The following is a 14,157-nucleotide window of genomic DNA, read 5'->3' on the forward strand; positions in this document are numbered from 1 at the left end:
AAGGTTTTGGAGTTTTTCCGATAAAGCACCCCCATGCCTCCAAAAGAAGAGGAAAGAGGAAGTGAAAGTAAGAAAAACTGAGTCAAAAGAAAAAGGACAACAACAATGTCCCCTTGTGCCCTCCACCCTCCCCCTGGCGTCCAATCTATCCTGGTTGTATGTCTCCTTGGTGGAGATAGGAACTTGCATTATCTAGCAGCAAAGCGTGAGCTGTGGGGAAGATCTTCCAAGTCTGCAGTTGAAGTGCAGAGAGTAAATAGGATCAGCTGTGTGACTTATGGCAACAGGTCGCCTCTGACAGACGTGGTTGCGGGTTCTGACTGCATTGCGTTGGTGGGCTGTGGGCAGTGCGTTGTGGAGCTCGATAAGGTCAGGGGAGAGTCCTGGTTTGGTTTATGCTTCTCTAAAGAATTCCAGTAAGGGAAGCCATTGGGCGTCTATATGTGTGTTTGATTCCATGAGCAATGCTGTGAGACTTTCCATCTCATAAATCTCTTTTGCTTTGCGCAGCCAATCTGCTTTAGTGGGGAGGGTGTTTGCTTTCCACTTTATTGTGACGCACACGTGGGCCGCTAGTAGCAGATTTCTGGGCATATGTGGGAGGACCCGGTATTGTTCCTTTATCTGTTCAACCCTGAAGAGAACCAGGAGAGGCGTCGGCTTCCTATGAATGCCTTCTATCTGGTGGATCCATCCCAGGATTTCTTTCCAATACAATTGTATGTGGGGGAAGTCCCACCACTGGGGCCAGTATGTGCAAATCTGCTCACAACCTCTCCAACAATAGGGGGTAATGCCCGCGTACATTTTGGCCAAGCGTTGGGGAGTTAGGTGCCACTGTGTTAGAATTCTGCAGTTATGCATCTTATATTGCATGGCGATGGAGGATTTCCACACTGCTTTACAGATTGCTTCCCATCCCTCTTGATTATCTACCCATCCCAGTGCAACCTCCCATTTTGCTTTGGTGCTTGGTGGTGGTAGGTGATCCCTATCTATGAGGGCTCTGTATTCCCTGGTTATGAGACCTTTGGTACTGAGGTGGGTGTTTAATATATTCTCAAAAGGGGTAAGGCGGCGTTGCAGCTGGCCTTTCCATTTCGTGTCCGTAAGGATGCCTTTCAGCTGCAGGTATGGGAGGGGTCTAATGCTCAGGCCCTGCTGTGCGTTCTCAAGATCCTCCTTAGTAAGGAAGGTCCCGTCTTTCCACATTTGGCCAGCCCTGACCAGGCCCTGTTCGTATTGGTGTTGGAAGCGGAGCGTTTCTGCAATAGAGTCTCTAATTGGGGGGGCCCAGACGCAGCTGAGGGGGGAGGGCCAGATCGTCACTCTGATCATGTTGGGGTTCCTTCTGTTCCAAATGGACCACATCGCTTCTAGGACTGGGTGTTCTCACGCTCTACGGGGGATCGAACTGGGGGGGTCCCAGAGCTATTCTCCTATAGTTACGGGGGCGAAGAGCACATTCGCCAAGTGGGCCCACTGCTTATCCTATATTCTCGGATGTGATCTACCAGGATTCGCAGCTGTGTCGCTCTGTGATACTCATGGAGGTCCGGATACACCAGGCCTCCTCTCTCTTTTGGGAGATCTTATACGCGATTCTTGGGTTTTTCCCGTCCCACAGAAATGTCAACAAGGTTCTCTTGGGTTTGTTTAAGAATGCGTCTGGGTGCGCGATGGGAAGGATTGGAACAAGAAGAAGAGTCGTGGTAGGATGTTCATTTTTATAGCAGTTAGCCTGCCTGCCCATGAGAGTTTGAGCTTGCCCCAGTTTTCTATGTCCTGTTAAATCTTAGCCCAGAGTGGTCGATGGTTAGCCTGATATAAATCCTTCAGTTGCTTAGTTATTGTGATCCCCAGATAGCGAATATTGCCGTGTGAAATTTTAAGGCCCCAGTTGGTTGGGGTAGCGTCTGGTTGCGGTTCTAGTTCTGTGAGGCGGAAGGCTACTGTTTTTGTTCAATTTATACGGGACCCTGAATGTACCCTGTATTCCTCCATCACAGTCAGAATAGCGGGAATTGATTGCGAGGGATGTGAGACGTAGGCCAAAACATCATCTGCAAACAAGGCTAGTTTATATTCTTTGCTGTACCTAAGGAAGTCTTGTATTCTGCCATTGTTTCTGATGTTTTGGGGCGAGAGGTTCCATGCCAACAATAAAGACCAGAGGTGAGAAGGGGCATCCCTGCCTGGTCCCCCTGGTCAGTGTACATTGTGGTGATGCTACCCCATTCACTATGACCCTGGGATGAGTGTTTTTGTATAAAGCTTGTGCACCCCTTACCCATTCAGAACCCAGGCCCGCTTTATGTAGAATGTGTGTCATGAATCGCCATTCCACTCGGTTAAAGGCCTTTTCGGCATCGACCGAGATCAGCGTGGGTTCTATGTCTCGTGCATCGATCAAGGCCATTAGGTCTAGGATCTTACGGACATTGTCCGCCCCCTGCCTTTCCTTGACATATCCTACCTGGTCGTTATGGACTAGCTGGGGGAGGACCTCACTCAGTCGTCTGGCTAAGATGCTTGCATATATCTTTGCATTGACATTTAGCAGAGAAATCGGTCTATATGATCCCCATTCCAATCTGTCTTTCCCTTCTTTTGGTACAGCAATGATCCTCGCCTCTGTAAATGAGGTTGGGGCTTGCCCAGTGGCCATTATGTCATTAAAGAGGAGAGTCCGGATTGGGGTTGAATCTCTTATAATAGGCTGGGGTGAACCCGCTTGATCCCGGTGCCAAGTCTGCTTTTAGGTGGGAGATGGCGTGGTCTTTCTCTTGCTGTTATGTGAGTATTTAATTTTTCGCGGTCTGAGGATTGTATCGGAGGGGAACATGACTCTAGCCATATACTCCGCTGAGCATTCTGGAGAGGTGTTTCTCTCGGGCGTATAGAGCTGTTCGTAGTATTGGGCGAAGCGGGCTGTGATCTCAGTTGGATTTACTAAGGCAGTTTTTGATGCAGAGTTTATTTTTGGGATGGCTCTTTCTGCTCACTGTTTTCCGTGTCTGGCCGCAAGTAGAGTATGCGCTTTGTTTCCTTTCTCAAAGTATCATTGTTTTACGTATCTAAGGGGGGTGAGCGGCTTTTCCTGCCAGATCTTTCAGTTCCTGCCTGAGGCCTCTGATTTTTTCTCCAGCTTTGGGCATATCCCCTTCTAACCCCACCAGGGCCTTCTCTTTGCTTTCGATTGTACGCTTAATTTGGGTTACCCTGAGGAGTCTTATTCTTTTCACTGATGCTCCCTGTGCTATTATCAGGCCCCTTATTGATGCTTTTGCGGCTTCCCATGCCGTGGGGAGGGGGATTTCCCCAGTGTTGTTCCTTTCAAAGAAGTCGCGCATTTCCTCAACTAACGATTCTCTGAAGAGTTTGTCCTTAAAGAGCGTGTCGTTGCACGTCCACCTTTTGTTTATTGGTTTGCCCGAGCCCAAGTCGAGGTCTACGGTGACTTTATCATGGTCAGACCATCCCACCACCTCTATTGCGGTGTTTCTAATTGAGTATTCAAGGTCTCCCTCCAGGAAGATATAGTCTATGCGCAAATGAGTTTGATGTGGGAGGGGTAAATCTAAGTTTGCATTAACGATAAGATTAAAGTCACCCCCACAGATGAGTGAGCCTGTCCTCTCTCTGTCTAATCATGCCAAGGGATCTCTGCAGAAAGTTAGCTGTTGGGTGTTTGGGGCGTATGCGGAGCATAAGGTCACTGTTCTGGATATAATGATGCATTGCACAATGAGGAACCGTCCACCCGGGTCCCTGTGTGTTTGTAATATTTGAATCTCTATAGAGGAGCGATATAGGATACCCACCCCTCCCTTCTTTTCTGGTCCTGTTGCCCACAGGACTCCTCCTAAGTTTTTCCCTTTCAGGGCATACTGTGCGTTGTGTCTGAATTTGGTTTCTTGCACTAAAGGTATGTCCAATTTGGCCTGTCGGAACGCACAAGCCAGCATGGATCTTTTCTGTGGCGAGTTGAGGCCCTTTATGTTTACGGTCCCTATGTGAATGGTGTCATCCGCCATCTAAGTCATGTTGAGTGTGCGCAATCTGAGGCCTGATATGTTGTGTCGTATTCAGTGATCGTTGGTTCCCTTTTTTACTGTGTGCATGTGGCTTGTGATGGAGTGTCTCCCCTGTTAGATTGCATGTGCCCCGTGCTTGTTTTATTGTACCCCCTCACCCGCACCGTTGAAAAGAAAAAAAGCAAAAAGAACCTAGAAAAAGAAGGAAAAATAGAGGAAGGCTATCTCCCTGCAACGATGGAGACGCCCTAGGTCTAAACATAGGGCCACACAATGGGTGGTGCCCCGAGGGTCCTCTCAAACAACAATTTTTTCATTATGCTAGTGGTTTATGTGAGAGCTCATTGTGAACTTCTTTGGATGCCCAGCCCGGCTGCAGTTTGTGGTGAAGTCGAGAGGGGAGGGGTAGGAAGAGGGTACAGAGCTGTTTTTATGAGGACCAAGTGGTTGGCGGCTTCTTTTGGTGATTGGGCGGGTGGCCCTCTTTAACCCTGTCTGTGGTGCGTTCCACATATCCCTTCCCGACTCGCTCTTTTGTGTGTCTGTCTTACCCAATCCAGCTTGCCCCCCAGTGGTTGCACTTCTCTGATGAGCCTGTCCAGATTCGTATTAGCTATATCATAGTTATATTCAAGCGTGCTAATATGCTGCTCATTGTGGACAATTATCTCGTCCTAGGCCTTCATCCGTGTGTTGGTGTCCTTAATCTCCTTTTCAATGTCTTGGATCGTGGTGTAAGTCTCTTGTGTTCGCTGGCCAATAAGTTTCATTTCCCCTAGAATTGTCTGCAGTTGCATTTGAATATCCATTTTTGGAGGACATCTAGTGGATCTGCGGAACAGAGTATTGATGGGGTTGCTGTCTTCGCCGCTATCAGAATCAAGAGTCCCAGTCGCTCGTTGCATTCCCTCCTGCCCTCAGAGCATGTGGCAGGTTAGGGCCCAACCTAGTGGTCAGATGAATAGTATCATGGATTGGTCTGCCCCGGGGCCGTACTTAGTGTGTGCAGCATCTTAGGATCCCTGTGGCGTCAGTCCAGGAAGTCAATTGAAAATGGCCTTCTGTTTTTGGGTCAGTTACCTGCGCCAGTGTGTTCAGCTGTCATGCGTTGCACAGGGGCTAGGGAGGCAGCAATGAATCCGGGAGTGCGCACCGCATAAATGATACGCTGCCAGAATAGTGTACAAGCATCCCGGACTGGCAGCTAGTGATGCCTCAAAGAAGGCCGTGCAAACGTAGTGTGCCTGATACCTTCAAACGTTGCAAGCATTTAGAAGAACATGCACCATTATGATGGCCCCATTTGGGTTTTAATATCAATGTGGATAGGTTATACAGGCATTATAATACAGCCAAACTGTCCAGGCGCTATGTCAGGTTCAACAGGATTTGTGGGAGCTCCTTGGACTCAGGGCAGCCGCTGGAAGTCATTGAGGAGCTGGGAGCTGATGATTAAAGCACTATATAGTGTGCTTCCTGCTGGAGCTGTAGAGAATAAAGAGCTGGGTGCAGGGCCATTGATGCCGATCACACTGTGTTGCTCAGCCCCTTTTTGCACATTGAGCATATGTGGAGGCACCTCAAGTCATCCTGTCTGCTTCCTGGCATGTGTAATCTCAGTGTTGTGGCGGGGCAGGTGCTGGGGCCCTGACAGCCTCATATAATTCTCCAGCAGGACTGCAACATGTTTAGAGGTAGCAGGGAGAGGGGCTGCGCATTACGGCCAGCCGCAACTGTTTTTCACCCTGCGCAGCCATGACAAGGTCAATGCTCCTCTCCATTCCTCATGGACCCCCGACAGGGCCTGCCCCACCCGCTCTTGTCACTAGTGGGGCTGCGGTCCTGCCAGCCCACCTCCAGTCTTCCTCCATCGTTGGTTAGCCTGCATGGGTAGTCAGCCCCTGGTGTTCTCACTGGCGTGGCAGGTCTCAGCGGGTACTCGCAGTGACCAAGCAGAGCGGCCAGTGTTCCACCTGTCCCGCTGTTCGTCCCGCATTTCCTGCAACTCTCTGTGCTCCCAGCCATAGTGCGCAGGAAGCCCCTCGACTTCGGCTCTCGCATCAGCGGCCTCTCCAGCGTCGGCTTGGTGATCTGGGGCATACGAACGCCAGGAACTCCCAAATTGTACCCACTGCTTCTCCTCACGTTTGCATATGCTCTGGGGGTCATTCGTTCCCACAACTGATGCCATTAAATGGGAAATATTTGCGAAATATACCTCGTCACACACAGAGTTCGATCACCCGCAGCCATCTTGATCAGGCTCTCACGCCCCCCCAAGGAATGACATATTTAACAGTCATTTATTTCTTGTTTTATGAAGCATTGAACAATCAATAGCACTGGAAGGAAAATACACATGCATGTGTTGCCGAGTAGCAGGGTCGGTTGGTGGTAGAGATTTAAAGGAAGGGAATAAAAAATAAATGGAGTAACTGGTTTGTACGATGCATGCTGCAACTACACTGCTTGAAATAATTAGTGTTTAGAATGTTTTTGCTGCAGTTGCATAATTAATAAATAATGTAATTGGTTTTTTTTTCAACTACAGAATCTAATTTATTGGCTAATCGTGCTTACGCTTACGTATCTAGAACTGGAATGCGATGTAAGTACACAGAAAATTTCCCTTTTCATAAATTGTTTGATTGTATTAATAATGCTCTTCGTTTAAGTCCATCCATTGCGAAAGCCGTTTCACATACGATATTTGCGCTACCTTTCATAACAATAAATCAACCAGTCAAGAGTATATTGTTTAGCAAGAGCCATTTACATTTGGCTTGCAAAACAAATGGACAGTATCCTAAAAGTAACCCATTACCAAGCCACTAAAATGCTCCATCTCCCAATATCGCTCCTTAGATCTATTACAGACTCTCCACCCAAAGACATCGAAAGGCACTTAGCAGGCCTTCCGGCTCACTATTCCCGACTTTTCTAAACATTGCAATGCTTGCATAAGGGGATTAGTACGCCCTCAATGTTCATGTTCAAATGGTTTCACATGGTGGACAACTTCCGGGTGAAACATGGCGGCGCACACATACTTTTGGTCACACCCTCCTTAGGCAAAGGACATAGGGCCTCCAGCACTGTGTCAATATCTGGTGCCGATGTACAGTTCTTTGTTGGGGACAGGTCAGACCAGCATGATCCACTGGCTCAGAGTCTGTGGCCTTGCTTCAATACCCTGAGGTGGCCAAAAGTCCATTCTCAACACTTTTGAGTGAACATGCGAAGTTTGGATGATGGCAACCAGCAATACCTGGAGCCAATAAGGACAGGGTCACGCTAGCCAGAGTCCACTGGGATTTATGGAAAAATAATTAACACTTAGACTGGAGTTATGGGGGTGACGTCATAAATGGAGCAAACAAATGTTTCTTCTCATACCTGCTAAGAAAACCCCAATCCCAATTTTCATTGCCCTCCTGGATTCAATCTACATTTATTCATTTCATTTTCTATTCATCTGGTGGCTGTGTACCTCCATAGACCCATCTCTTGTGCTTTTAGTACAACTATCATAGCAGCTGTATGTAACTAGCCCTATTTCCATCTTGACAGGAGTTTTTTTTTGTAGGACCAGGGTCATTAACTTTCAGCCTTTCATATTGCTCTAAAGTACAATCTAAGTATTCGTACATTTTATTAGCATTGCATTTCAAATTCCCAGGTGATTGTTGGGGTAATCAGACATAGGAGACGAACAAGAAGACAATTTCAGAATGTTCGTTTTATTAAAGGAAAGAATACCTCTATTGTCCTTGCTGCTATGATGTTGCTTTCCCTATGCTACAAAGAAAATAACTAGTTCTTGTCAGGATGTCTTAGATAAAAATACTGTCTTCCATCGAAACCTAATCTAATCTAACATCTCTTCCTACAATTAATACAAAACAACATACATTTATTTGAGGAAAAGTTGTTACCACCCCTGTAACCTGGCTAGTGGTGGCTGGTTTCTGACCCCCACCAAAACTGTTCTTGGTTTTCGCTCAGGCTATGGTACTGCTGATGTAACGCAAACAAAAATGTCCTTTAATCTTATTCTCTTTCTGGTAGAGTTTGCTCTGGGCCCACGCCCAAATGTTCTCATCAGTTCAAGCATTTCAAGTTTTAAATCTACCTCAGTACTTTGTAAGAGTCCTCCTTTTCTGATACAACAGACTTTGTGAGTCTGTCTTTGCCTGTCCTCAAGTAACTGGGAATGTCTTTGGCCCCTGCTCTGGGTCTCTGGTAATTTGTCATGTCTCAGGCATTTCCCTTCTTCATCCCTGCTTGGATGGTTATCTTGTGTGTTAACCCGGCATGGGCTTACAGACTCTTCAGCCTTCTTATGTTCTTATTTTTCTCATCCCTTCGTGGGATTTCCAGTTACACAGCCCCTCATGGACTATGTGGCTTCCCAGTCAGTCTCGAGTTCTCGTTACTGTAGCCCCCTTGTAGGATATCTTGGTGCTTCATCACCCTCCTCCCGTTCTTCAGCCTCTTGTGGGCTAGATGACTTCTATGCCATTTGGAGATTATCCCTGGTTTCACCCCTTTGTGCGGTACCTTGGTTTTCAATCCCTCGTGGGCTAGTTTGCTTCTCAGCCACTCAAGGATTACCCCTGGTTTCACCCCCTTGTAGGATATCTTGGTGCTTCATCACCCTCCTCTCGTTCTTCAGACTTTGCCTCATACCTGGCTCTCTGAGGCATTGCTCGTCGGATGAGGTGGCATCTCCGATCAGTGCAGAACCATGACTCCCGACTTCTTTGTGGTTGGATCTTTTGCCTCAGTTGCTCTAGACTGCGACCGACAGGACATCGGCATCTGGGATGATGGATGCTAGGATGCCACTTCTGGGTGGGCTGCGTCTCTTTCTCTCTGCAGCTCTGAGCTCCTCAGGCTCCCAACCTAGCAATACTCGCCAGTATTCATTCAGAGGACTAGGCATGAGACATTAGTAACCTAGAGAGAGAACAGGATAGAAAGAATGCATAAAAAAGACATTTTAACTCTCAATTCGCAGCGGGTGCAGTTTGTTTACAATGGGTCACATGGAACCATGTCTGCTGCCCATCCAACTTAACAGCTAAATTAGAAACCAGCAGGACCTGTAGAGGACCCTTCCACCATGGAGCCAATGCCGACTTCACCTGATGGATCTTTAGAGCTGGGGTTTCTTTGAGGCATTGATCTTTTTGACATTTTGTTACTCAAATGTCAAGCGTTTTCTACGGCTGAAAATGACATTTATTTTGATTTTTTTTCAGATTTGTCTGGCACAGCCTGTCATTCAGGGATCATGCTTTCTTTTGCTGAAGCACAATGTGGATATGGATGGCATGACAGGGTATTTTTGATCAAAACAATGTTATGTGGAAAAGTTGAAAATAGCGTCAGGGCAGCATCCTTTTCAGTGTAAAATATTCCCTTTCAAATGGGATACTTTTTGCAAGCAGCAGAGCAGCGCTGCTTTGATTTGCTTCTTTTGGGTGCACCCAAGAACACACTGGCACCTTTCTTGGTGTGCCCCCTGTTTAAACTCGCCCAATAGGGGTTTTGTAAGATGGTGCAACCATCCTTTTGTCACTGCAAAACCCAGTTTTGATGCAATGGTGCGCCAAGAAGCCAGTGCAGCCATTTTGCTGTTGACTGCAAAAGCGCAGCTTGGTTATGAATGAGAATTCTGCTGAGTGGGTCAATGTAGCCCACTAATCCCCCCCCGACTCTTCTGAGATTCCTTGTCGAGGGAGAGTAGGGCAAAGTGGGGTTCATCAGGTAGGAGCCCTTCTTACATCAAGGAGCGGTATGCCGCTATCCTGGCGTTGTCTCTCGTTGGATTATGGAGCGACACCCACAGCTTTTTCTTACATCTCTCCTTTCCAGGTCCCCGGGGAGGTCCTCCTTGGTCTATGAAGGGCGCAACCAGTATGAATCAATTGAAATAGATAAGAACCGGTTACTACATTTTCCCACTGACTGCCCTCCAGGAAGGTTGACAGCAGTGGGACACACATGCATTGTAATAATGACAGTATTCAGACAACAAGACAAATGTTCACTCACAAGACACAGATAACTATGGATTTGGGTAGAAGTTTTGGGAATCCCTTTCGTCCTGACAATGAAGAAAAATACTCCCTGTTAAATAATTATACTTATAAACCTATCTGTTACCTTCTGGTTCTTCTTTTTCTTGTTCTTATTCTCCAGATGTCTCCTCTATTTGGTTTTCTTTGGGCTCCTCAATTTGCTGCAAATTGTGCCTAGGGTGACAACTCTTTAGCTGATTAATATGGACCCATTTCTCTTCTGTCAGTTCTCCTTTGGGGATGCGGATTCTATAGGTGACAGATTAAATTTTATCTACAATTTCAAAAGGAACACGCCAGCTTGGTAAACATTTCTGCTCTTTGGTCTGGTTCCTTTGGAAATTGTACAAGTAGACCCTGTCTCCTACTTGGTATTCCTTTTTGGTTGTTTTTAAGTCGTATTGAGTCTTCATCCGCTCTGCAGATCTTTCAAGATTCTGCTGAGCGTACGCAAAAGCATATTGAAGGTGTTTTCTTAGATTCTCAACATACTCATGAGTTGTGGAGGCGTTTATCAGTGTCTGCTCTTGTGTTCTGTAGAGCAGATGCTGAGGTAGCACCATCCTTTGTCCAGTCATTAGCTCAAATGGAAACATCTTAGTTGTAGAAGAAGGTGTAGATCTGATTGTCATCAGGACAAGCGGTAATCGGATGTCCCAACTTGGCCCAGAATGTGCCACAAACTTTTTTAGAAAGCTCACAATGGTTTTATTGTACCTCTTAACTCCCCCACTAGAGGACTGGTGGTATGCAATGTGAAGTTTCCTTTTTACCCCAAGTATCTCCTACATCTTTGTCATCACTTCACTGGTGAAGTGACTACCTCAGTCTGACTTAATCATTTGGGGTAGACCAAAATGCGAGAAGATGTGGTTGATCATCAGGGCAGCTGCTGTTTCTGCCTTGCAGTTTGGGGCTGGGAGACATTCCACCCATTTGGTAAGCAAGCATGTTACTGTTTTTGTGTACTTGTCCCCCTTAGAGGAGTGAATCATGGGCCTCATGAAATCTACTTGTAAATCTGACCAAGGCAGTGTCACTCCCCTCTTCTGGAGGGGAGCTCAGTGTGTGAGTGATGTTGGCTGAAATTGTGCACACACAAGACACCCCTTCAAGTACTGGTCGAGGTTCTGCCCCATGTGTGGCCAGTATGCAACCTCTCGTAAGATTTTCTAAAGTAGTGTGAAACCCCCGATGACCGCTGTGGCCACATCATGGGCGTGACTAAGCATCAGGCTTTGGAATGAGGTAGGTACCACCCACTTCTCACAGCCAGAGATGGATCTGCTTACCAACAAACAGTCTTGGATTCGGAACATTTTTGGACACTTCATCAACACCCTGAGGTCCTATTTCCCAATGTAATCGGTATCCGTCAGAGGAAAGTTATCCGGGTCCTCAATGTGTTGATAAAACTTCCCAATAATCGGATCCCCTTTTTGTGCTGTGATTAAATCAGCATCTGGGGTCTCCTTACTCCACTGTGCAGGTGAGAGTTCATTGTGAGCATTTGTCTGGGACCTAGTGATGGCAGTGATCTGGATTTCCCCCAACAGGGACTCAATCTCAAAGAGGTCAATATTTTGGATTAGCTTGCCATGTTTAAGCGGTTTGTTATTAGCACATAGCATGGCTCTGGTTTTCCAATTAACCAGGGGCTCCACGAACTCGTTCCGGACATAATATGAATCAGTGATTATGACCAGTTTGTGGAGTTGGTGTTGGACGGCAGTGAGGATGGCCTGGTGAACTGCCATCAACTCTGCCACCTGATTACTGCGGAGACTGATTTTGTACCCAGCGGAGGGTTGCGGGGCATCATTCATCCAGGCATTCCCAACGTCAGCCACCAGTTCCTTTTCCCCATTGTTGTCAACATGGTAGGAGTGCCCATCCACATAAACTGTAGGCATTCCCTCGCACTTGTCTTCTTCATAGACTTTGTGCAGGGAATTCAGGTACGCCTCCATGTTGTCCTGGGTTTTAAGACTTTCATCCTCGAGACAGTTTTCTCTGGCACAATCATGCAAACCAGCCAGACCTTGCGCGAGGGGACTCTTTTTGTTTTGCCCATATCTGACCTCCACAGGAAAGCCTTGCATTGACAGAATCCAGGAAGTAATTCTGGAATTACTCACATTTCTGGCCCGGATTCTGTCACTTTGGAGGTATTGCAAAGGCTGGTGTGGAATCTCCACTATGATGTATTCCCCCTGGATGAACAGGCGATAATTTTTCAATGCCCACATCATTGCCAGGAGTGCCTTCTCACAATCGTTGAATTTTTCCACCACAGAGGATAAAGTCTTACTTGCATAGGAGATGACTTTATTGACCTTGTCATGCTTTTGATATAATACTAATGTCAAACATGTATTCGAGGACCCTGTCTCTAAGAAGAACTCCTTGTTTTTACCAGTTTAAGCTAGACAAGGCGCTTGTGAGAGGCTTCTTTTGAGCTGTTTTACTGCCTTGGCTTGTTCTGGACCCCACTTCCACTTGACCGCCCCTTCAACAGATGGATCAGGTGTCTTGTGACCTCTGCGCAATCCTCAATGAACTTCCTACTGTAATTAGTCAGTCCAAGGAGGCTTCTTAGCTCACGCAGAGTTGTGGGGTCTTTCAGTTTTAGGAGTGCTTCCACTTTCTTCTCCTCGAGACAGAGACCTTCAGGAGTTATTTCATGTACCAAGAATTTGACACGGGCCCTGCACCGCCTTTTGGAAGGACAGTTTTGCTCCGGCAACTCTCAACTGGGTCAGAACATAACAGATTTCCGCTATGTGTTCCTCCACAGTTGAGCTTTTTATCAGGACATCATCCACATAGGCCAGGTTACCCCTTTCACCCAAGTCGGGCATGACCTTATGTAGGAAGATGTTGAATTTGTTGCCGAAGTTTATGTATCCAAAAAGGAGTCCGGGTCCACGTGTACTGCTGCCCCCCGAAGGTAAAGGCCAGCTTGTAGTGGTCCTCCTTACTGACAGGCATGGTCCAGTACCCATTGGTCAGGTCAATGGCAGTGTATACCTTTGACCCCTGGATCTGGGCCAGTCCTTGGTCAATGTAGGAAAGAGGCCATCAGGACACGTGGACACGCTTATTTAGCTCCCTAAGGTCAGCACAGAGTCTCCACTGGCTGTTTGGTTTTAACATCCCCAGCACCGGATTATTAAAGGTGCTGTGGACTGGACAAATTATCCCATGGGACTCAAGGTTTTTGATTATTTCCATCAGGGACTCCATTGATGCGAGACGCAAGAGATTTTGCTTCACAAACACTGTCCTTCCAGGGTCTGTGAGAATTGTTGTAGTATGGATCTCGGTGCGACCACAGTCATACGAGTCCACAGCAAAGAGATCTTGAAAATCTAAGAACACCTGTTTCAACTTTTGCTTTTGCTCCGGAGTCTCACAGGCATCAGCTAGGTTGACTATCTCTTCAACCTTTTGCCTGAAGCCTGGAAACACTTACGGTTTTGCTATCTCAGCGGCCTCCTCTAGCTGGGTGGAGAGGTCTCTGGTTAGAGTATTGACCTGGACAGACGGTTTTAGGTAGGAGAGGCAGTCATTGTGGACCTGGAACATCACCTCATCCTGTCTGATGTCACAGTCCACCTCTTCTTCACAGTAAGGGCAGGAAGAGTACACCAGGAAATTCCCCCCTTTCCGGGTGAAGATCCTGTCTGGTGGTAAGTCATTGTCACTGTCATTGTCAAAACAGTCATTTGGGATTGGTCCTATCAGTTCATTTCCTAGATCCATGGAAAAATGTGGGTCATCAACCGCCATTCCAATGATGGTGCCTGCACCCAGAATGATACTTCTGCGGTCGCTGTTATCCACCACTATTGGAATGGTGTTGCGTTCTACATTGACGAATGGTGTTGGGTTTAACCCCAACCCCTGCTGTTGGAGATGTGCATTGATGTGCACAAATGCGTCAGGATTTAGCAGTTTCTGTACTCTTTTAATTTTTAATCCATGTGGGAATTGTCGGGTCCGTCCTGGGATGGTGACCTCCTCTCCAATTT

General features: G+C 47.0%; 1 protein-coding gene across 1 annotated transcript in view; it reads left to right on the plus strand.

Moving 5' to 3' along the window:
- The window catches only part of LOC138467288 (uncharacterized), a 5,113,521-nt gene that overhangs the window by 3,415,306 nt on the left and 1,684,058 nt on the right, over window positions 1-14,157 (plus strand). The window contains exon 17 of the mRNA XM_069607285.1: window positions 6,589-6,645. Coding sequence (XP_069463386.1) covers window positions 6,589-6,645 — 57 coding nt within the window. The remainder of the gene's footprint in view (window positions 1-6,588; window positions 6,646-14,157) is intronic.

This window comes from Ambystoma mexicanum, chromosome 4q (genome assembly GCF_040938575.1).
Source record: "Ambystoma mexicanum isolate Mex_15411 chromosome 4q, UKY_AmexF1_1, whole genome shotgun sequence".
NCBI lineage: Eukaryota > Metazoa > Chordata > Amphibia > Caudata > Ambystomatidae > Ambystoma > Ambystoma mexicanum.